This window comes from Ornithodoros turicata, chromosome 1 (genome assembly GCF_037126465.1).
Source record: "Ornithodoros turicata isolate Travis chromosome 1, ASM3712646v1, whole genome shotgun sequence".
Lineage (NCBI taxonomy): Eukaryota > Metazoa > Arthropoda > Arachnida > Ixodida > Argasidae > Ornithodoros > Ornithodoros turicata.
In genome coordinates, this window is record NC_088201.1 from 191,244,600 (window position 1) to 191,270,027 (window position 25,428).

The following is a 25,428-nucleotide window of genomic DNA, read 5'->3' on the forward strand; positions in this document are numbered from 1 at the left end:
CATCAAATTTCTAATGCTTCGCTACGACAGGTCAGGCAACAGTGTGCTGTTTACTCAGTGTTCTCCAGCTATGGCGGTTGGAGTTAGTTGTGGTAGTTTTCGTGTTCTTTGGGGAGGTCGTTTGGTGAACTACAGGTCATTTGACCATCTGTGTTTAGTATGACACCGTAAGGATTATGGTTCCGGGCCTCGAACGGACGCAAGCAACAGATGCGCCGTGCCCATCGGATCGAGTAACTTGTGCGAACGTCTCGCTGCAGCGTGCTGTTTGATAAGTGTTGTCGGTGTATTTTGTCTTGTCTGGTTGATTGAGGTGCCTTTGAAGCGGGTATTTTCAGATTATATTTGAACCTTAAGTGGAATGCACGGATTAGATCACAGAACAGTGCGCGTCGCGTTGTAACGGCCACATGTGGCCGTTAGGCAAAATCGAGGGGTATACGTAACAAACGAATTTGGTGCAATTTGTGGTAGCAAGTAATGCAGCTGGCAAGAGTCAACGACTCAATAGGCAAGAGGTAGCGGGCAATGAAACCACAAGGCCACAACCCTCTGATTTCAGGTCATATATATGTGCTGAGTCAATAACTGTGCGTGTCTTCAGTGTTGGCGATGTCGGCATGGTATAATTGGTAGTACACTTGACCAGAAATCAGATACGTATGGGTTCGACTCTCGCTACCGACACTTCGCTGACCCTTTACCGATTGCAGCTTTTGTAGGGATATTAGTCTTTTAATTACACTGTGATTGTGTCCTTCTCAATTTCTACGTTCTTTTAGTATAATCGACTGATTTTAACTAGTCACAATATTACCATGGTTTTGGCGTATTATAGCTCGAGTTGCTTTTGCGCCAATAAAATTCAATCATCATCATCATTTACCGATTGCGTTACTTTCTATCTGGAGCTGCTTGCATGTTGACGAGGGCTGTATTTGTGTAGTCTTAATTCTTCTCTAGCCTCACCCATCTGCGTAACTATCATGTAATTTGTGGTTCGCCCTTAATTTGATGAGGGCATTCCACTTTTTTTTTCACTACAGCGGAAGGACGTCTCCTGGCCTCACCGTAATACCTTCATCTTCGTCGCTATGTTGGTGGACACTATTATGTTTTGTATTGGTGCGGTGACTATGTAATTCTTATTGCAGTGCATGCAGTGTATTATAGGTAATCCAAATAAAGAATATGCCTTGCCTGTTGTTTTAACCGCTGTGTTTCTGTTGCCCTCGTCTGAACACCCTTACTGAAGTGTGTTGTCTTGCCTGGGGGTGCAGACATACACGAAATGGGAGTCAGTTAGGGTACCGCTAGATTACACCAAAAGAGGTGTTCTGAGAACACCTTTTCTGAGGGGTGTAGTTTTGCCAGAGGGTGTGCATACACACCAAAAAGAGAGTCAGTTAGGGTATCGTCAAATTACACCCAAAAAGGAGTTATATTTTTTAGAGTGTAGACTTGTTGTTGATTACCGCTAGCTAAAAGGGAAAACCGTCAAAAGAGTGTATGGTATGCGTCGAATTGATGGTACTGTTGACAGAATGGGGAAAGGAAAATCGTTTTTCACTTCGGACATAAAGAAAGGCTACTTAAACGTCAAAATAAGGGAATCTGACCAAGATAAGACAACTTTCATTTTACCAGACTGGCTTTGCGAATTGGTGCCAATGCCTTTTGGTCCAACCGGCGCTCCCGCCATTCGACAAGCAGTAACGGATGAAGCATTTCATTCCCTCAAGTGGAAGGGCGTTGTAATTGTCTATTTCGATGACATCTGTATCTACACTTCCACCACAGACGAACATCTCCATGTTCTTGACCAATCCATGTTCATACTGGAAAATTACGGGATCAGAACCCAGATCAATAAGTGTCAGTTCATTCAGACCCACATAGAGTTTCTGGGTTACATTGTGTCTCATGAGGGTAAACTTCCAGATCCGGAGAGGTCAGCTGCTGATGATAAATACCCCGATACACTGAACACACTACAAGACGTAGAGCGATTTTTGGGCTTTGCTTCTTACTTTCGCGAGTTCATCAAAAGTTTCGCTGAAATCGCGCGACCTCTATCACTCCACTTGCGAAACAAGGAATATTCCAGAAGGAAGCACTGCGAAAACGAAAATTACGTCAGAGTGGACATCTATAAACACTGAGGCTGTACGTAACCACAAGTTTGTCTTAAAATTACCTCCTATGTCGGTTCATTTTCATCGAGACAAAGAAACCCATGTCTATGTTGACGACTCAGCGAAACATCTAGGAGCGTTCATCTCACAGGAATACGATGGAAAAGAGTATGTTGTTGAATATGCCAGCAGAGGAACCAACGGAACAGAGGAAAAAGTGCATTCAAACATGCTCGAATGCATGTTCATTGAACGCTTACAGACAAATGTCGTATGTATGTGTACGGGTTGCCTATCGTCCATGTTTGGACAGACTACTATAGTGTCTCTTTAATGACCAACGCACAGCAAATCAATATGTAAAATATGCTCGAATGGTTCTCGATCTTCAAGATCTTCCTCTGAAGATACACCGTCGTTCGGGAAAAAACAATGTTGTCGCTGATGCTCCATCGCACACTTCCGTCACTAATTCTCACTGCCGAGGATTCTCATCTTTCCAATCACCAACAGTCAGATTCGTCGTTATTACAGATATTTGAAGTCCTCAAAAATCCTAATATTTCTTTTCGCAAAGCTGAGAACATGCGGAATACATTCGTATTGTCAAATGGCATACTCTGTCATAAAGCCACTGAACAAAACGGACTGACAAAAACAAGGATTGTCATACCAGAATCTCCCAGAAAAGAGATGTTGCTTAAGTTTCATGATAAACGCGGTCACAAGGACAAGTTCTAGACAAAAAGCAGTATTCTGAGTAAATACTGGTGGTCGTCCTTTGATAAGGACGTCAAAGAGTATGTCCAGGGCTGTAACATTTGTCAGCGCTTCAACAGACAAACATCGGAACCCGTGACATCCTCGATTAATTCCCAAACAACCATTCACCACAATATCCCTTGATCACATTGGTCCACTTCCAGAAACACGAAATGGAAACAAGTACATCATTGTATGTGTTGACCACACTACACGTTTTCTAGCAACGCAGGCCGTCAAATCAACAGGATCGTCACACATCATACAATTCATTAGGGAAAAGATCAACACAACTTTTGGCACTCCCTTGACAATTCTTTCGGACCAAGGTTCAGGTTCCATGGGTCAGAACATGGAAGAATTACTAAATACAACAGAAATTGAGCATACAACTTCTTGACCATATTTCCATCAGGCAAACGGACTTGTGGAAAGGTCTGTAGTAACCATAAAGAATATTCTCAAAAAGCATTGCTTTGAGAATCCTTCAAAATGGGACCAATACATCGCAAACACCACATCTTTCATTAACACTTATTTTTATTTCTTGTTTCGTGGTACGTTAAAGGCCATTGGGCACTACATAACGGACGGCGGACACAGCACATATAAGAACACACTAGGTACATACTATATGGGTTAACATGGGTTATATAAATAAATTTTTACAAAGACACAAAAGGTACAGACTTCAGCTACACACTGTTCTTTCATTGTCCCCTATGATGAGTGCGGTGACTGTTTTTTTTTTTTTTTTTTTTTGAACTTAAAGGATCATGAAGCACTGCAATGTTACGAGGTAAATCATTCCAACATTTCGCTATGTAACAACCAAATGAGTTAAGGAAGAAATCATGGTGGCAATGTGTTAGTTCAACCTTGTAGTCATGATCCAGTCGTGCAGAGATAAACGCCGCATTTCTTAAAAAGTTTGTGCTTAAGATTGTGTTGTGGTAGACCTTATGAAAGAGACAGAGACTGGATACTTTCCTACGTAAATCTAATGTTGGGAAATCAATAGACGACTTCATTGTTGTTATACTACTATATGGAGAAAAATTATTTAAAATGAATCGAACTGCGCGGTTCTGCACCGCCTCAACTGCACAAGAGAGGTTGGAGTGGTAAGGACTCCAGATGGGGGAGGCATACTCAAGTATGGGCATGATGAAGCTCGTGTAGGCAGCTCTTTTTGTTATATATTTTTTATGTTATATTTTGTTATACTTCAAGACAAGGTTCTACAAGATTATCACCACATTTCCTTCTCTTTGGATTTGAACCTCGTATCGAAAACGAAATTCAGGTTGCTGTAATTATAGAGGACATGTCGCGACTTCAGAGCATTAGAGTGGCTACACGACATACGTGCAGAAGTACGCGAAATCCTAGAAAAAGCTCTTTCCTCTCAGAAGAGGCGTTATGACTACGTTCGAAACCCATCGCAGTTCCCTGAGGATGAGTTAGTTCCGATAGAAGCATATTTTCAGCTTTACGTTTTGATACTAAGCACAAGGACAAGGTAGTTATGGTTATTTTCACTCATCCTAATAACATTTGTACTGTTCGTAGTCTGGATAAAGAAATAACGAGAGCAGTTCACGTACACAAATGAAACTGTTCAAGGATCCTGATCCCAACATATCCTTCCATGATATAGACACTGACGAGAATGTCTCTGTTTGTCGTCCACCTTACACGACAAGATATGGACGTGCTGCCAAACAAGGAGTACCATTACCTACGTACGACCTAGTAGTACGACCTAGCTTTGTTGGCTGCGACTCATTGTTCGCACAATCGTTGTAAAGTAGACGCATTCCGTAGGGACGCCTTGGTGAATGTCGTTCATTCACGAATAGGGGACGTTCTGGTGTATAAATGACTTCGTACTTCATTTCTCTCAATGTATGGAGTGTCTGCGTTATGACTCTTTGCGGTCATTCATTTTCCTTTGCTTTTGTGTTTTTCGGTTAGCTCTATCATAGCTACTCACACATAGCCACGCTCAAACACACTTTTACATTGATGCCGTTTGGCTTTTCACTTTCAGCGACCTCTTCAGAGGAACACTTTTCGAACACACATTTCGAATTGAGTGTCACTACATCACAGTACTTCGCATCAACTTCGCATCATTCGCTGTGTATGCATTGCATGTCACTATGCTAATCATGCTATGCTGTGCTATGTCATGTGCTATTAACATATCCCATTCAGTATTAATTTCACAGTATTTCAACGTTAACAAATTCACACAGTCTTTGGAACCAGGAGCTTCCACTTCTTATTTTGAGGGTGGATTAATCAATGCCCTTAAATCTACGGTGTTCTGCATTTCAGGACAAAGTATGCTGCATGGTTCTGCCAAGGGCCCTGGCATAAATCATGTTCGCTTTTGCCCTTTTTTTTTTATCCTGTCACAGAACAGCTTCGGTTGTGAACTGTAACTTCTACGTTACCGTTCTTGCAACGTTTTATTTTTGCGCAGTGCGGTAACGAAATGGGGACATTTCATCTTTGTTAGAGGTAGGCGTGTGTGAGCCAAACTGTTCAATTCGGCCTCACCGTCATCGTCATGAGCCAGCAGTGGCGCCGCTAATGCTTGTAAGCGCGCCACGTGCTGTTGTGCGTTCTTCACCGTACGACGTTCTTCATCGTACGTCGTTACTCATAGATGTTGGATCCTTGCTTTAGCGCATTCGGTCCTTCGTCACCCAAATTGTTAGGTATATCCCTTTATTCATTTCTCATTGTATGAAGCCAGGGCCATCGGGTCCGTATCGATGCTTAACTGCATCTTCACCCCCTTTCCACCGGTCTATCTTGCCTCACAGTTGCAAAATCACACGCTCGCAAGAGTAATGGACAACTCGCAAAATTAATAAAAAACGTAATTGATTAACACTAGCGCAATTACTTGTAACGCGTTACGTCCAAGTCTACGGAAAAACACCACAACGTCCAATAACCAATGCGTATCATAGCAGAAGGAATCTCTGTACAAATTCGTTTCGCCGCATAAAACTGTGTAAAAATCAGCTTCGACAGTTTCTGCCCAAATATTTTGGGCACATAGAAACTCCTGTTTTAGCATTGGATTCAGACGCACAAAAACGCCTTCTTAGAGAAGCACTCGTCAGCCGTGAAGGCATGTAATTGTATTAGTGTGCGCTCTGTTTCCATTCACCCTACCTTCAAACGCCTTCTTAGATTCCTATTTCGCTTGTCCCCTCTTGTTCCTCCTTTAGTTCTGTCCTTCCTTAGACCCCTTCCCGTTCTCTTTCCGACGTGACGTTGTGTATAGAGGGTGTTTTTTCATAGTTCCATAAGATTTTTTTTTCTCAACAGTTATGAGAGCCCTGCATGGATGTCATTCTTCCAATTCAGATACGCGACCAGGCGGAGCTTGTAACTACTGGTTACAAGAACGTAAGGTACCTAAATTAGATACTGAATTAGCTGTTCTCGGCAAAACAACCCTCTTTGAAAGAGGTCAATGAAGAAATATAAACCTGGGTTTGGGCAACAATCACGAAAAGTAGGACAAGTACTACAGCTCAACTGTTGAGTTGCCGTACGTGTGGTCCTTCTTGAGTGTGTTGCCCAAGCTCAGGCTCATATTTCTTAACGAATCGATCGATTAATTCATTGATCGATTGGTAAAGGAAAAATGAAGATATTAGTCCCAAACTACTCGGGACAGCCTACTCCAGGACGCGCTATTTAGGGCTCATTATATGTAAAACAAATGAAGGGAAAGGAGGGTGGGAAAAAAAAGAAGAAAAGCAAATCTATACACTTTGTGAGGCCTGAAACGTATGGGGACATATCTATGGCTTTGTATACTATACGCACCGATATGTGTACGTAATATAAGAACATACGCGTATTACAACGATCATAAATTGTAAAAATATTTACTGTTAGGGTTTTTGTTTTGTTTTCTTTAGCTTTTCTTTTTCTTTTTTTTGCTGGCGTATAGTGGCAAATCGAATCGTTCTTGGCAATCTTTCAGACGCACTCTCGCCGTTCACAGGAAGCTTCGTTTTCAAATCTTACAGGTAGCGACTTCAATGAACAATACCCATATATAAGCTCTTTTTCACCGTTTATGGGTCTGGCGATGCTTTTTTTAGCAGTACTGAACCTAAAACTTTCGGAAACAATTCACTGGGCATTGAAACTCCAAACAAAAAAAATTGCAACTTATTTATTTATTTATTATTTTTAAAATATATTTATTATTATTTATATTATATTATATTATTTATTATTTAAATCTAATTAACGTATACATGTTACCGAAGGAGTCCTCGTGCACCTACACAGTGATAAACCGTGCAATAGACCATTGTAATTTTTATATTTTCGGAAGCGCGCTGGTCCCGTACTGCTGATAGATATATTCCAAGGAATACCTAATGATTTATATGTTGTTAATTACTTTTGTTGCTCCAAAGCGGAATTTTCTTTATCACATCCAAAGTCGTCGTCGAGTAGCTTTAGAACACATGTGTTTAATATGGCTATCAAATTTTAGACCTTTTCTAATGACATCCAAGTACATGTATAACAATCAACATTCCTCGATAGCTTACACCGTAGACTTGAGTCTATTTTCAAAATGCCCGTATAACTTTTTAGTCTGCCAATAAATACTTTGATCAGCACTAGTTATAACTTATACCATTCTAGGCACCGCTGAGTTATATTATCAAGACCGCTTACCATTAGTGTACATGTAGTGGATACTTGATGAAAGAAGGATGAGCCCTAAATCCCCATTCAAAAAGTTAATTAGCAAATTTTAGGTTATTAGTCATCTTGTAGTTGCGCACTTTCTTCGAGAGGATGCCCCCTGGGCATAAAAATTAAATAAAAAAAAGACATCTATGCTGCTCTCTTAGCGTTTTTTATAAAAAATATGTGAAGGCTAAACAAAACGTCCGGTATGGAGCGGAGTGGTTGGCTTTGGCGTTTTATGTGGTAAAGCTCAGTTGTGAGATTGTAGACTAAGCGAAACACCCATACGCAGGCGTTAAAATGCAGGAATCTTTATTTAGCCTGTCTATGAAGGACAGGTTTCAACTGGATTCTATTTAGGGTAATCGCAATCACTGCCGATTTCCCTAACGTCTGATTGTTTGCCCTGTTTTTTAACTTCCGCCTCGTAGCGATCCTTGCAGCACTTAAAATCCTCGCTGTTCTCATTGGCATCGCTGTGCTTCCAGAGTTCAACATCTGTAAAACATTAATATACATGATATGACGAATACAAGTGACACGCAGCACCATTATGAATTGTGGTCACCAATAATGCAACATCAATAGAGCAAATAAACACATAGGCTACTGTAAACTTTGAAACGCTCAAATCATAAAATTGTGCCAGCTCAGTTCAACTCTTTTAGAACGCGAGAATTCGTGATCCTCAGCATACACGTCAGTGGCTCGTATCACAACAACATGTGGCATAACGTGATAGGAGTGCGAATCATATGTTTTGATCATCATCCATGGCCGTCGCCTGTCGTATTCGTGAGGGATGGATTTACTAGACAATAGGTGATTATGTTCAAAAGGAGATCTCTCTCACGGCACCTCTGCCGTATAACTAGAGGTCGGCGAAGGAGAATGTAGTCTCAGTCGACTCTAACCCTGTATTCACACGAGTCAGTTTTCTGCCGGCAGCAAGTCTGGAAGGAGTGAGAGGATATCCGAGATAAACGAGGTCACTACGCGTCTGAAGACGTCCGCTCGTTCTCTAGCATTCACACGAGTCATTTTCCCGGCGGCTGTCACTTTTCCGATCCCTTCTGTATTCGCGCTTGCATAACCTCTGTGTCTAGCGCAGGATGGATCAATGAAAGAAAAAACTTGAGCTCCTTGTGGATGATTCAGATGCATTCACGTGAGAAACAGGACAAGATACGGGCCAAAGAATAGGTTCCGAAGAAGCGCTATGGAATGTAAAACAGCATTAACCCAAATCTCCGTGTGGACGACCCAAACGCCTGTCGGAGTATTTTGATAATAGACGTTGTCACATTCGGTTTTATTTTCCACGAATGAAGCGTATCCCGATGCTGAGCATCAATATAGGCGCGACAGCGTGCTGACAAGTGATGGACTGGCGATGAAGCTGTGATGTCGAGCTACAGGTAGTTAATAATTAATTAAATTAAATTAAATCAATTTTTATTTTCCTTTCGGTAGGACGAGTATCTTCCAATTATTATGTTTTTTATGCATGTATTGGAAAGGTGCAAGCGAACGATTATCTGTAGTCAACGTCTGTCCAGCGAAAGAAATATCCGCGTTTAGAAAATTAATGATTTGTCTTCCGTGTCTGTTTCGTCTCACGTAGAGAAAAAGCTTCCTATGCAACACTACATTGTAAGCATCTATCTATGCGTTGCATAATTGTTCCAAAGCTGCTGCGCCGGTGTGTCGTTGCACCACTTTCGCGGTAAAGCCAAGCATCGTTGGCGTTCCAATTCAGAATTGGCCATAGTACAGTGAATGTCGTTGTATGGGACACATACAGAACAATCCTCATGAAATAAAAAGCACACGCGATAAGTATCCGTTGCGTTACCTTCTCCTTCTGCCGGCAGCAGACGCCGTCGGTCGTCAGAATCTGTGCCGGGAGGACAAGATATCCGGCTGCCTCCGACTGCCGCTCCGGAGATCAGAAAGTGGTGACGTGGCGAAGAGCGCCGGTCACGTGGCACCAGAGAGCGGTGACGTTCCCTGCCGCCTGAGCGTCAGCCGGCAGAAAACTGACTCGTATGAATACAGGGTAAGACGAAGAAATGGGGGGAATTACTGGGAGGACTTCGATATTCTTGGTTGAGAAATCCCCGAACTGGAAATTCATGTTCTCGAAACAAGAGGAATGAAGAAGAATGCTCAATTGATTCATTAGATGATATGCCGTGTTTAAAACATGACGTCACTATTTAACCACTCAAATTCACCGGGTTTCTATATTTGTGCAAGTCGTCTCAACGAACGAAAGCCACATTTTGCTTGGCAGGGCGGAGACGACGGACCCGCACGTTGGTTAGTTTATTATTAGGAGAGTCAAAGTTAGGTGTTGGCAGTTTCCCGTGGGCGCGATTGCGCATGTTATAGTCAGATATTTACAGTAGTTTATTTTGCAACAGCAATTTCGATCATCACTTTATTGCGAGGTACAGTCGAATTACTTACGTGGTCCCCCGACCTTCTTTCCACTGAAAAGTCCAACATCGCACAGCGTGTAGTCCGAGTAGACCAATGTTGTAGTAGTTTGGCCAAATTCTGTTAATAGGATCACGGGAACCATACTTTATCATTACGTAAAACACATCACAAGGTATTATACAGCGTTCAACAAAAATGCAATATTATGCATAAAACGAGAGAAAACATTGCCTGTTCTGCTTCTATATAACATCACACGTCACACAAACAGAGAACCATTCCTTTTGAGACTCTTCTCAGATGTTATTAATGGAGAATTCAGGGGGTTATTTCACGGCAAGACGGCCTATAGCGCTCGAGGGTTGTTAGGTCGGTGCCCGCGCTGGATCACTTGCCCATTGCCACGCGAACGTGCATGCAAGCAATGTAACGGTTTTAGTCGCTTGGATCACGCTTGGGGCATCGCGGTAGCTCGTATTCGGGTTCCGTCGTCTGCTAACACGTGTGAACTTTGACGTGCGGGCCAATGAGTGCCCCCACCACCCTCGCGGTGCCGATGTGATGACACCGGATATAGTTGGGCAATCCGCTACCCGATCGCTTTGAGGCCTGGAGGAAAAAAAAAGATCTACCAGCAAAGTCCTGGCGCTCGGAATCCGCCACAAGGACACACGACATTGCTTTGTTTCGACTAAGCGAGCGCAGTTGCTCGGAATCTGGCAAAAAATATGGCAGGAAATGACGGCACGCAAGGCGCAAAACATTGCACTAGTTGAATCGCAAATCAGAAATCGCTACAGACTTCGTTTGTTTGCTCATCGTGGAAACTAAACCAACACCTCCAACCCCTAGCAATTCTATTCTTATGCTATCTTTTGCTTTTTAGCAGTTATTTTCTTCTTTGTGCCGTTGTTCACGTCACGCCCTTATAAAGCACTTCTGGTACACCCATGAGGGCAAACCAATGCACGGCGCTCCGGCACATGTGTCACAGGTGTCAACAATATATACCCGCTCACCGAGCCGCGCATTGAAGGAAATGGGCGCACGCTATCGGGCCGCCTAAGAGGCCAGAGGTAAAGGAATATCATTCAAAACTAGTGTTAGACTCGTTACTCGACAGTGCTGCGTCGCGGCTGCACCAACAGGAGGATTGCAGTATTCTCCGTAAGTCCAGAAATCCGGGGAGTTTTTCAAGCAAATCACGGGAGGGAATTTCGGGACATAAAAAAAGCAGTCGGGATGCCGGGATTTCCGAATATCCCGGACTCCAACACTAGCAGTTAAATCCTCCCGCAACGTGTTATTGACGGATAAAATTTGTTTTTAAATGCTATCTACTCTGTCAGGCTTGGATAACTTACTTTCATCATTGTCAATTATGTCTGCGCCGTTGCCATCAACCGTCCCCTTGTCCTCCACCCTGCAAAGCAAAAGCCGAAGTATCAATATTATGCAGAGCGTACTAAACATAGAACATGCACAATACCTAAAGGGTAACGAAGCCCTTTTCCGAAAGCATTTTAAACGCGGACAGTTGCAGCATTAGAAAAGAAAATGTTAACCAGCTAGAAATGCTGATGAAGAAATTCAGCCTTTTGCTCGTTTTACTGTTTCCTATGGCACCTGTAGCGAGTGAGTCACACCACGCCTAGGCATCCTTAAACGGTAGTTGAGGCTTAAGAAAACGGCAACAGAACGCTAACATTTTGACATCAATTTCACTAAACGCATACTTAGATTAAACGTCAATTAAACGTTATCTAAATACTTTCCTAATGTGCAATAGTGGCGATCAAGTCGGACGTAGCTTTGCATGCGTACTGCCATGATCTTATAGCATTTCTGTTGAATGAAGAAACAAAGCAAGCGGCAAGTAATTATTTATTTCTAGAATAAGAAACGGTACAGTACTTTCAAACACGGAATACGAATACATTGCTGAATGAGGTAAAAGCGTACAGGTCGCTGAATTTCAAGGAAGTTAAAGGTGAAATAAATGAAGAAGATCGGACCACGCATAAAACAACAATAAAACATTCAAAAATTTTGTTTCATGCAGGTTTGCATTTCATCAGCCGAACAGTCACTGTTAAACAGCACTGTTCGGAACACCATTCTGCAACGGCGACTTTTCACCGAACGAAGTGCAGGCTGTGTATGAAAGCTTGTTATTATCTTTTCTTTTGGGTGTGTTTTCTTAGTTCTTTATTCTCCTTATTTCACCTTCAGAAAGTACACCCAACACGTAAATTTTGGACATATTCCTTGACTTCGTCTGTTCTTCTCGCATTGGAGGACTATGTTACCGTCACTTATAGCTCAAATGGGAACCTAGCGAAGGGTGTTGTTTCCTACTCAAGTCTTTTGTTAACCCAGTGTTCTTAAACTCTCTACTCATCATCATTTAGTAAAGTTGTTGTTGTTGTTATTACTCGACGCTTTGTCGCGTCCATGGGTGCAACAACATGGTCATTCACAACGAGGTCATTTCACCATTCATCTTGCCTCGTACGTCGTTGGGGCGGAACCGCCTTCCCGGTGCCATTACCTTCATTACTGATGTCTAGCAATTTACGAAACGTTTGTGCAACCGTTTCTCTGCTTAGCCATTCTAGCTCTACAAGTTGTACGCGTGTGCTATCATTGTTTGCTCCAAGCGACCGAATTATTTCTTTTTTTATTATTACATACTCGTATCTGTGCAATTTTGTTCATGTGGACTTCATAACTTCTTCGTAAATATTTGTGTACGCTGGTTACATTAATATCCCCTTTTCAAACGTTAGCCACTCCGCTCCGTATTGCCTCGCGGCAGTGAGGGTACATAAATAAATATAAGTAAATATCGGATTTCTGCTGCTTGTTCGCAGCCCGATTCCATGTAATCTCTGCATACATACAGTGCACCGAAACGGAATGTCGTCTTGCACTAGCTGGACCTCAGGGATTTTTTTTTCACCAACATCTATCCGTAAAACTGGAAAAGTTCTGAGGACATAGTGTGCACCTGCATGTACACTGTGTGTACGTAGCGCCTGCGTTCCCTGCAGTCCAGCTTGTGTAACAGGGCAAACAGCATTCTGTGAAACATTCGTTTGTGTTTGGTGTTGCATATCCATTTAATTTCTGTAACTTCTGTCAGCGAGCAGTATCTGTAATGGCTCATACGTCTCTGGTACTCACCAGTTACCGTTTTCCTTGTACCCGAACGGGTATTCTGTGGGGAACGTTGTCCTTTTCGGACGAGCTACCACGTACAAGCAGGATTTTTCATCGCTGTATGTCGATTTCATCAGATAGTACTTTCCGCTGCCGGGTCCAATAATGCTCTAAATTAGAGAGAAAGGACAGTAGTCAGTGAATCAACCTGAAGCACATTCTTTTACCAGGTTCAAGCAACATAGTCGTAAAGAATGTCATCACGTCCACGATCATATCTTCGAACTATAGAAGGCAGCGCTGACTAAACAATATAAACTTTCCAGGTGCTCAGAAATGGGCCATTTCCGAAAAAGATGACGACACATGCGCGAGACGGTGGCGGGTCGTAGCGGGAGTTTGCCGAAGCAACGGGTTCATCCCTGACCGGAACTCAGGAGGGTCCAGGTTCGATTCCTGGCGTTAGCACCTTTTTCCTGAGTTGTTTGATATTATGTCTCCAATTTTTTCCACTGGTATAATGACTGCGATTCGTCGCTGGACTAATAGGACTAAGCTAGTATTATACTATGGCCTCCACAAGGGCATTAGTATACCGATTTCATTTCCTAGCTGCTATTTGATCAAATACACAAATACACAACGACTGCGAACGACTACATATCCGCTCTCTTTACATATTTATAAGTTCTCTACCTATTGTTCATTCCTTTTATACAATCTAAATGAGTGGTTCTCAACCTTTTTTGCTCCATGCTTGCCGTTCATGAAGGCATTATGCCCCCACATTAACTCCAAAGCAATACATGGATAAAAATTTCAGGTATTTCACTGCTTCTTGCGAGTTTTCTTGAAAGTATTGTTCGTGGCGAATGACCTCACCACTAGACAGCCGTTCCATTATACCGTGTGCACTATGGAGCAATCACGACATACAATCGAGGGGGGGGGGGGGGGCGTTCCTGGCGAGGGAGATGTCCTGTGAAGAATATACTTCGCGGTGTACGCGCGAAAGCCGATTGTAGGCAAATGTTACATGAGCTTACATGACACATGAGCGTATAAGAATCGAGTCGGAACCGGAAAGAAGACGACACGTCACGGTTTACATGGATGCGCATCGACTCCACACGGAAGGTGGCGTCACGCCGTGTCATATTGGATTGTAGAAGGCGCATTTACGCGAATACTGACATCTAGGGTGTCCCGCTACCTTCGCACGGAACCTTAAAACGTCGAACGTCCTTAAGCGTCTATGCCTCATTTTCAAACATACTTCATGATGAAATGTGCTCTACGGCTGTAAGCCGTGCTGCTTCTGTCAATGTAGACTAACCTACGTATCCAAAACGGAGCGTGGCTGAGAACTCCCTAATAGACCCATTTCGTCACCCCGATTAGGAGTATATAGCAGACGACACGACTAGCCCGCAGCCATACGCCTCTTCCCATAATCCTCTCTTCTGCCGTGGATGCACATCGTCTATTCACATGCCCAATCTGAACGTTATCCACCGTCTCGAACCACCTCTCTTCAGCGGATTGAATATGATACGCTCTCCTAGCGAACGACGCGTTTGCGTGTGTATATTCGATTCGACAACTAGGTACGATACACTTTGTTGTATTCATGTATACGCGGTTATGGTGTCGTTTCCTCCATATCATTTCCAAATCCCCCCCCCCCCTCAGTGGGAATTAATAATAATTCGGAGCTTTACGTCGCGACACCACAATGGTCGGGTCTGTGGATTAATTTTGCCCACCTGAGGGTTCTTTAATGTGCGGCGAAATCTCCACACATGGCACACCACATTTAACGTCCCTCGTGGAAAGCGGCGTGTCTGAGTAGCTTGTGCCGGTGGGAAATTCCCCACCGGTTTGTATTCCCCACATTTTCCACGCAAACTACTTTTTGTTTTTGCAATTTTGGCGCAGGAGTACGGATGAAGCGTACCAAGGGACAGACTGTCACGTTTCTGCTACATGGTGGATAATTCCCCTCCTTCGCTTGTGTTACACCGTCACTTAGAAACGCTGCTTTTGCTCTGCACTTCACTGACAAGGTGCTCCTTGTAGTCTAGCTAGATGCTACATGTTACACCGATCACATGGTCGAAAACTCGTTCTATAACTTCTCACTAAGCTTCTCACTAACTAAGCTTCTCACGTGAGCTATTCAATCTGCTGGACTGGTATTCGCATTTTACTGCTTTCCGTTTTTCGGCCAGAGACACAGACGGAAGTGAAGGAAAGTTTGGTAGGCGTTGGAAGTATGATTGTAACTCTTGCTTCGTGGCTCTTTCTTATGCGTATACGAATATGCATGACATTTGTGCTGAATGCATGTGGTCCATTCTCACACAACGGAAACTTGTGTACCAGACGCATTCGAGTTTTGTGTGGACAGAGATGGATATAGTTCGTTGGTTTGTTCTTCAAATGAAAATCGCAGGCGAAATTAGCAAACAGCTCCACAAACATGTATGGGGTGACTATTTTTTCAGTCATAGAGAGTTACCGGCGAAAATTCTTCCTATCACACATGACAAGCAGTACCAGCAGTTCTTCAGCCATAGGAACATCATTCATGTTCCCCCAGTACAGACATGCATACTCGTAATGCCGATGCAATCAAAGTGTGTCCCTATGGTGTGATGTATGTGTGACTGGTATTGGTTGAATTTCACGAGGGTCAGGTGGTTGGAGACAGTGTGCAATGAAACCCACGCATACAGCGCAGATGCGACTTTACGTCCCGTAGAGTAAAAACGGCGTTCCATTTAACTTCCATAGACTCGTTGTAATTGGTGATACGGGAATGAAAAAGATGCGTCAAAATAGCAGTGAAAACTAGGCGTTAATTTCAACATGCGAATAACTGAAGTAATTTTAAACCTGACCTTGCTTTTGCTGGAAAGCCACTAAGATCTGAGGCACGTTACATTGGTCATTGACTTACTGTCTTGGCGTCGAAAGGGCCAGTCTTGCACGCAGCATGGACAGTTGCCACGAAGAAGCAGCCAGTGAGGAAAACTACCAGTGAAAGCATCTTGAGTGTTCTTGCTGGTCGATGATGGCAGAAGCTGACAGTGGCGGTATTTATACTTGCTAAACTAATTAGCAAATCTCTTTTTACCGTGCCACGATAATGAAAAAGGACTGCAGTTCGTGTAACAGTAAAATAATTAACGTCATCAGACGCTCGTAGCCATATCTTCCCAGACTGATTAATCCAAACTGGTTAATTTGCTTTGGTACATTATTGCCTATCATCTGGTGATTTGCATCGTAGAAATTGGTTTAGTCTAGACGGTTATACTTTCTTTTTGAATCACTGCATCTGATTATGGAATTAGTCATACCTTCTCACACTTGCGCAAACACTGTCGCATATTAAATTACTTGGGTCTGCAGTTTCGTCTGTATAATACAGTTTTGGTCTAGAACCTTCTATCTTCTTTTTCAATAGCTAAGTATGATTTTAGGATTAGTCATACGTTCTCCTATGCTGTGCCTTCCGTAAAAATTGTCCCACATTAAATTTCTTAGGTCTGCAGTTTCGTCTACACATGTCGAACATCTAGACTTGTACACTTTACTCGAAAAAGGTAATTGATTAACGTTACAATTACTCAGGTGAAAAATTATTTTTTACTCGTGCAAATTACTCGGCTAAAATTGAAATGAAGTAACTGTTAAACAAGTAACGCGCTACTTTGACAGTTGCTTGCGATAATAATAAGTCATGCGACTAATTAAGGTTCGTGAAGTTACATATACCTTTGAGCCGCTTTTTCAGATTGGATTTCGTCGACTTTGAATAGGATAGGACCTCATATTTATGAAAAATAATATGCATTTAAAGAACGCATTGTTTTTGTCTATTCTCTCCATCACCATCAGCATTTCCAAAAACCGAAGCCATGGCGATAAGGCAGGAGATCTGCCCGTAATTGTCACTCTATAACACTGCTTGTTATACACGAAACAAACTTCAAAAAATAGGCGTGCGTGTTATCCATGAGTCCGTGCTATCGATACATATCCGCACAGGACCGCCAGTGACCTTGTATAACACCGGCGCTCCAGAGGGCATGCAACTGACCGTAATCCTTGAATTATGACTGACTTAATTCACACTACAACGCTGCTCCCCGACAAAAAGGGGCGGAGATCATGAACAATAAAATGTCATGGTACATATTGAGCTGTGCTTGGTGTATTGCTGCTAGTCGTGCTGAGTGCTGGTGGAGAATATGCCAAAGTGTGTATGGTGTGTTTCCTTCTTCGATTATTGAGTTCGTAAGTGTGACTAATGCTGCATGCGATACGAGCAATCTGTATGACGCGTGTTATACATGAGTGTTTGTTATACATCGAAACATTTTCCTCGAGGGCGAAAACAAAAGGGTGCGTGTTATACACCGAAAATTACGGTAGTCGTCATAGCAGTCTGAAAGAGGAAGGACAGCCCTGGATAAAAGTTCACGGAAGACGCTACGGCGCATTTGTTCCTCAGAGTTACACGCTAGCAGCGAATGGTATCATACAGGCTGACAAACAGGTGACTGGGTTACCTAGGCACACGTCTGTATGTCCGTACGATCCCATTCGCTACTAGCGTGTCACTCTGAGGACGAAATGCGCAAGAGCATGTTCCGTGAACTTCTGTCCAGCACGCAACTACGAACTCGGTGTTCTGAGCATCCTTTCTGTTCATCTCCTTCCGAGGAGTCGAACCTGAGGTCTTCACAATAGAAGCGCTCAGCCGCGTGACATTCTAACTTGAAAATTCCAGGTGACTCACTATGAGCGAAGCTTGCACTACTGTAAATACAGCAGGCTGTGGTAGGAAGAGATTAAGGTGTCTCCAAGTAATCAAAATGAACGTGCGAAATGCTATTACAAAGGCCACCTATGGTAGTGAAAAGCAAAGTAGATAGAAATTTTATGTGATGGAACCTGTGGCTTGGTTTCGTCTATGAATGAAGTTTGATCGAAAAAAAGGGGTAATCTATTACTCAGTAATCGACTACCCAGAATTGTAATCAGGTTGGTTGAAAAATTGCACGCTCGCAATACTAATGGACTACTCACAAAATTACTCGTAATTGATTACTATGCTAATGCAATTACTTGTAACGCGCTACGTCCAAGTCCGTCGAAAAGCACAACAACGTCCAAAAACAAATGCCAGGTCATCGCACAAAACTCTATCTCTCCGCATAAAACACACCTTACGTGGCGAATTTCCCCATTAATTATCATTAATTTATTTGTTGTTGTTGTGTAAAAATCAGCTTCAACAGCTTCTGCACAACTACTTTGACACAGAGAGACTGCTGCTTTAGCTTGGGATCCTGACACACAAAAACGCCTTCTTGGAGAAGCACTTTTCAGCCCTGAATGCAGGTAATTGTATTATTGTGGACTCCTGCTTCACTCCTGACCCATTCACCTGCTTTCAAACGATTACCTTGATTCCTGAACCTTGTCTCTTGTTCGTCCTTTACATCTGTCCTTCCCCTAGTTCTTTTTCCTTTCTCTTTCCCACGCGACGTTGTGTATATAGGGTGTTTCTTATAGTCCCAGAAGATTTCTTTCTTCAAGAGGTATGACAGCTGCATAGCTTGATGCCGCCTTTGCAATTGAGTTACACGACACTCTGGAGCATGTAACTACTAGGTCAGCGCTCACCTATTTTTTAAAGTTAGATCCTCAATTAGCTCCACCAAACAATCGTCGTCGAAAGAGGTCAATGAAGAGACATCAGCCTGAGCGTGAAGAAGTTCTCAAGAAGTTCTCATTTTCACGAAGTATGACAAGTACGATAGCTCAACCGTTGAGCTGACGTACGTGTGATTCGTCTTGAGAGTGTTGCCCATGCTCAGGCTGATATTTCTTAATGAATCGATTTAATGATTGATTGGTAAAGGAAAAATGGAGATGTTAGTCCCAAACTACTCGGGACCTGCTATGGGGATTCGGGGTATGTAAAGCAAATGAAGGGAAATGAGTGTGGGGAAAAAACAAGAAAAGGAAAACATCGTAGTGCGTAGCAGAGCAATGTGCAAGTATGCGGCGATAGAGATTCACAACAGAAAGAAAACGGTAAATTTTAACGAGAGGAGACTTTCGGGTGCAGAAGGCTGCAGTTCCGCAGTTTTAACATCAAGTTACAAAATTCCAGAATATATAAGATATTGTAAGGTAGAGAGCGACGGTTCGTACAAACATAAAAATAAAAATAAAAACGTATAAAAGGGTGGTACGACTCTATCAGTTTCAAACAGACAAAGGATGAGATGACAGGAATGACAATGGTGGTGAGGTCAGTACATGGCACAAAAGGCATTCACGGGCGACATTCAGGGAAAACGGGGCTCGAGGGTGTGGAAATGAGCACACATAACCTACCTGGAGTTCCATGAATCTCTTGACCATGGGGGATTTGTACGGCGCAGTCACATCAGAAATGTAAGGAATGTAGGGACAAAGGATGACGGACAACATTAACTTCCTTTTCGAATAAAATCTAGCCTGCCTGTGACAATTTCCATCGTAGTGGACGTGTTGTTAAATGAACTGATTTTCCACGGAATTTTAGGACCACCGCGAAGTGGTCATCACCATAGGGTTCTCATCCACCTCCCAGTCTATGCAGTGAAAGAGACATGGGCAACACAAAGATATGTATATATATCGTAGAAAAACTCTGTGTAGCTGCATTTATGTAAGTTGAAGTGCCTCTAGTTAGGAGGCAACGTGAGTTCTTAAGACGTCTTCCATCATATTTCTGCGTCTGTCAGCACTTGCACTGCCCCACAAAAGGTTGTGTGCATTGAGGTCACCTAGAATTAGGAATGGTGACGGCAGTTGGTTGAATAGATCTTCCAGCTCCCCCTTGTTCACTATGACATTTGGAGCCAGGTAGAAAGAGCATACGGTGATGACCCTCTGGAAGCAAATTTGGGCTGCCACGGCCTCCAGATCTCTTGCAAGTGGAAAGCCTTTGGTAGGAAGGGGTTTTGGAATTAGTATGGCCACACCACCCGCCGAACGAGTGGTGTCTGTACGACCTTTTCTGAAGATATTGCAACCACGAATAGGTTTTTCATGTTTTGCATTATGTCTCTTGTTGCATTATGTCTCTCGCAAGTATGTCTCTTACAAACAAAAACATACTGTGTCGTGCTTGTCAAAAAGATTGTTGATGGAAGTGAATCCCTGACAATTCCACCGGAGAACTGACGGACCCATAACATGTGTGTACAAAGCAAATATACCAGGAAGTAGCATCCCAGGAAGTGTCCTCATGCGTGAAGATGACTTATCATATCTTTTTGGGTGCAGATATTTTCTGCCTTGGAGTTTTCCTTCTGGCTTCTGCCAGCTCTCTGTCAGAGATGTCAGGAAGTGAGCGGCTGGCACACAAGACAGCTTTCCGCTTTCTTTGTGTTTGTGAGCTTGTACCGGCAAAAGACAGTGCAGTGCTCGAGTCCTCATCATTCCACTCTATGGTACCTTCTATGGGGCAATGTGTTGCAGCAGGCAGCACCATAACCGCACTACTCTTTGGGGGTGCAGTAACAGTGTCAGTTTGCTCTTCATGTGAGTTTGGTGCAGATTATGTAATGTCAGTTTGTGTTGAAACTGTTGACATTGTTGGCTTTCCTTTTATTACAGCCGCGAATGACTTTTCCATGATGATGATTTTTCTTTCTCGCTTCTGGGTAAGTTAAGATTTCTGTCCCCTTGATATGCAGTTTTTCTTTTTCAAGCTTCCATTTTGAACATAATCTATATCATGCAGGATGATCCCCTGAACAGTTAACACAACGACAAGAATCCTTACAATCGATTTGTTTCATGTTGATGTTGGCCACAGCGCGCACAACAAGGTGATCCACGACAGGCATCAGCCGCATGTCCGAATCTATTACATCTGAAGCAGAGGAAATGTTTGGAGGTGAGTTTGGAATGTACGGCCGAACGTCTGCTGAGAGGTATCCGATCTTATGCTTCTGTGTAAGAGTAGGTCGATCAAAAGTGACTACAATGTTCCTTGTGGTGATATACTCATTGTTCTTTATGATTTTTATCTTTCGTACATCAATGGTCTCTTGTTCGTTCAGATTTTCCAAGATTTCTTCGCTTGGCACGTCTATTAGTTCCAAAACTGAGACAACGCGTCTACAAGTATTTAGTGTTTTGTGTAAGGAGGCTTCAAGGGGTGTCCCCGTCATTTCTTTGACATTCAATGTGTAGCTGCAGTCTACTTCTGATGTACACTTCACTAGTATGTCCCCAGATCTCATTTTCTTGATTTCATTGACATGCTTTGAAAGTGATCTTATAGTAGAAGGGTGAATGTTTCGGCCTGTTAGTACATAGTAATGGAAAAGGTAACCAGCGGTAGAAAACGGGACGAGAGATGTAGAAGAAGACACACAGACGCTGGATCTTATAGCCTTTTCGATAAAGGATGGTGACATTTTTCATAATGGTGTGCATTTTTCCTTTGAGCCTTTCTTGCTAGATTTAAGAACAATATACTTTCGGCTGAAGCCCTCCGCTACAGTGGAAAGATCTTCGGTCCGTGGCCGTTTGGCGGCCACGATCTTACAGGAGTTCAAATTTCTACCCATACAGACTTGATACATGGACATTCCATTAAGGCGGCCACACTTCATCTCCGTACATGTGGGAAGGTCCGGGAGTTGTTACAGCCCATCAGCCGTGGCTTGACCAAGACCCCGACTGCCACCCTTCAAGACTTCTATCCTTCACCATAAATCACTTCGACACGGTATGGTTAACACCTTGGGACTGGGGGCGAGGGCCGTGGTGGCGCTACTCACTGCTACTCACGCGCCACCAGCCGAGGCCGGTGGCCCCTGTGTGGAGGGACACCATGTAAGTGAGGGTGACATAAGAACAAGACATCAACGTGACAAATGATTAATCTTCAATCGCTTGAATGGCATAATTAGTGCCGAAATACAGTAGAACCTCAATGATACGAACCTCTCGTGGTCGCGGGTATACCATCCGAAATTTGTATGATCAGAAATAATGTAGATGAGCACACCAAAGCGCGGGAAACGCATACTCGCTGTGTATTATTTTCTCTGTATTCGCGATCAGATAAGTTATTTCGGCCTGTAAACAATTCTGAAGCGCAGAAAATGATGTGCATGTAGTTTACTCGGAGACAAATGGGAGGCGCCGCAGACGAGTCACGGAACGACGTTTCCGGGGCAAGCACGGGAAATGCACACGACCCGCGCGGTGTCACCCTCTTCGTATCATCCACCACGGTCCAGCCATCGCTTGTTTCACAACTGTCGTGTCACTGTTGGTGTCAGAAAGACCCAGTGGCGTCGGCAAGACGAAATATCGTAGTAGCAAAGTAGGAAGCAGGAAAGGTGCTCCAAGGCAGGATGAATGGAAGCATAGGCGACACTAATAGAATTACCAGAATTCAGGGTTGACAAGTATCTTCTAACAAGGTTTTCCTTCTTTTCTTTTTTTCGTGTGTGTCAGGTTCCAGAGATATAACAGCAGTTTCCGTCCAAAATGCTCGGACAGAGCCGTTGAAGGTGATTTTCACAATATGTTATGCAGGCATTTGAATATTATAGATTCTTTCTACGATGACCTAATATTTGGTTTAGACACTACGATGTCTGGCATGTACACACAAAACTGCAGGAATAAGGAGTACAATATTGAACAATTGTTACACAAGGCACAATGTCTAAGATTCTTACACAAGGCACAATTTCTAAGAAGGCATGACTCATTCTATAATCAAATTCAGCCATAACAAAAACAAGGCAGAACCGTCTAGACGAAAAACATTTCTAAGAGACAAAGCACCAGCTGGAAGACGATAATGTAGATAACCAGGATAACCTGCCTGGAGTTTCACTGACCACAATCATCTCCGACATTATCATCTAATTTTCTGTATGATTCGATATTCTGATGGGCGTCTGATGGAACTACTTATTTTCATTTCACGCGAAATGAGGTACGAATTCGTTATCGTGACACGGGGAAAAGCTGGGTTAATTAGTGTAGTCAGTAGAAATAGTGACCCTCCCAGGTTCTTCGACCAGCTAGAACGCTCAAGATAATAATCATAATAATAATTGGGTGTTTACGTCGCGACACAACTGAGATCATGAGCGACACCACCGGTCGGTCTGTGGGTTGCTTTTGCTCACCCGAGGGTTCTTTAACGTGCGATGAAAGCTCATCACACGGCACTCGTATTTAACGTTCCTCGCGGAAGATGGCGTGTCTAAGCAGCTTGTACCCTGGCACCAAGTTGCAGGCGTCCTCAGCCGGGTTTGAACCCGCCATCTCGGGATTTGAAGACGAACACGCTTCCGACTGAGCGACCGAGGCCGGTGCTCAAGATGCTTCAACCGGGAGTTTTTCTCTTGGTGGGTGTATGACCCATCGCCCCATGGTCTGTGGGTAAATAAATAAATAAATAACATGTACCCTTGAGTTCGCGGGCGCATGTTGTGTGTTTCTATAATGTTTTTTCCCTTCTTCTTTTAGTGTGCTGCTTATCCAGAGATTATCTCCTATGTTGCAGATATTTTCGTTGCAGAAAGATCGATAGCATCATTGCAAGCTCAATGGAAATACACCATGGTGCAACGATGGAAGTGTCCTGTATTCGGCAATGACCGCTGGACGACTTCAAAAAGGGCACAGCAAACAGCTAAACTCCAGGAGCACGACATATCCCATTTTTCAATGTATTACACCGCAGGTGCAGGGTTTCCATTCAGAAGAAACAAAACTTCAATGGTGATGTCAGGTTGGGTTAAAGGGGTTGAGAAACCACACGGATAGACCTTTGTCTCTGGCAGAGTCTGTTCGCCTTACTCCACGTATTCCGTACGCAAAGTCCCACCTTCCACCTCCCACCTCCTATTATTTTTTTATGCTACAGAGTTTTAAAAATCTCCAATTTTTGAGGCCCCCGCCGACAGTGGCGCCAAGCGGTGCCGGGCAGCTCCATGAAGTCGGCGGGAAGTGACGCCTTGACCCGTTGCTCTATGGCTCTACGTCATAGCCCTTCCGCTCATTTCACTTCCCCGCGTCGCCTTCCAGCGCTCGCCGCGTCCCTGTTTACAGGCGTCGTCATGAGAACGGGAACTTCGCACTTCCGTGGCGCGCTCGGTACTACGTCATACCGAGATCGGGCGAGGAGGAGGCGAGCCAAGAGTGAAAGGATCTCCTCATATTCAAAGCGTCATAACTCCGTGGCGCGGGAGCGCAGCGTGAAAGGGTTTCGACGAAGATGTTTGGCACCCATAAATCGACATTTCAAACATCATTTTGTGTAATATTTGGATTCGGATTCACAACCCCTTTAAGGCACCTTTGTGTAGTCAAGCAGCAAGGATCGGGCTTATCGTGCTTAAGGAGCACGATCTTGAAACTAATGTCCTGTTGGCCAGCATATTATTACTTATTAGATTAGTGCACACGTTTTACCAATTACAACGCTCAATAACACTTCTGACTCGGTCACGTGACGTGCTTTTCGAGTGGAAGTTGAAGTTCATGTCCGCATCGTAGCGAAGTTTAAGCTGCACCATTTGTATGCGTGTGTAGAAAAGGAACCTGATCTGACTCTCCGTCCAACCGACACAAGTGCATTTCCCGTTCCTTACACCCCTTCCCCACCCCTACCCGCGGTAGCGGGGAAATAAATTGCAATACACTTGTCTAGGCAAAAAAGTGTGTAAAAGTGGTAACTTCTTTTGAGGTTTTGCATGAGCTGTAGGAGGCGCATCTAAACTCCAACATGGCAGACATATCCAGGTTGTCACTTAGTTTCGATTTTGAAATTTCTGAACTGCAATGTTCATTCTCGATAGGTTGAAGGCGATCGAGTGTTAAACGCTGGTCATATACTTCTGGCAGGCGTAACTGAGTTCTCCAAAGACAAGGCTATAGTATTTGCGTGTTATTTGCGAAGTTCCGGTACGTTTGATCAACCAGACTCCGTGAAGATGAATTTCACATTTACCGGTTGCGGGGCCGAAATAGCAAGCAGCGAGTGTCCTGCGCTGTCAGAGATATCAGAATGTCAGAGATATGCAAGCACACGACATCTGTGCTGATACTCTCTTGCAGATAGGGT

At 43.5% G+C, this 25,428-nt stretch overlaps 1 protein-coding gene across 1 annotated transcript; it reads right to left on the minus strand.

Annotated features, from left to right (window-relative positions):
- Positions 1-7,938: 7,938 nt before the first annotated feature.
- Positions 7,939-16,337, minus strand: LOC135378888 (allergen Arg r 1-like). The gene is made up of 5 exons (XM_064612047.1): positions 16,213-16,337; positions 13,275-13,420; positions 11,453-11,511; positions 10,116-10,205; positions 7,939-8,141 (listed from the first exon to the last, which is right to left on the minus strand). The coding sequence occupies exons 1-5, from the start codon at positions 16,300-16,302 to the stop codon at positions 7,996-7,998; spliced, it is 531 nt and encodes a 176-aa protein (XP_064468117.1). The 5' UTR covers positions 16,303-16,337; the 3' UTR covers positions 7,939-7,995.
- Positions 16,338-25,428: the final 9,091 nt, after the last annotated feature.

What these genes read in the sequence shown, in the direction of transcription:
- LOC135378888 (XM_064612047.1), bottom strand. Translation starts at nt 16,302, where the DNA reads ATGCTTTCACTGGTAGTTTTCCTCACTGGCTGCTTCTTCGTGGCAACT. An exon ending in GCCCTTTCGACGCCAAGACA is followed by an intron (nt 13,421 to 16,212) that starts GTAAGTCAATGA and finishes TCTCTAATTTAG; the next exon opens with AGCATTATTGGACCCGGCAG. An exon ending in AAAGAAGGTCGGGGGACCAC is followed by an intron (nt 8,142 to 10,115) that starts GTAAGTAATTCG and finishes AATGTTTTACAG; the next exon opens with ATGTTGAACTCTGGAAGCAC.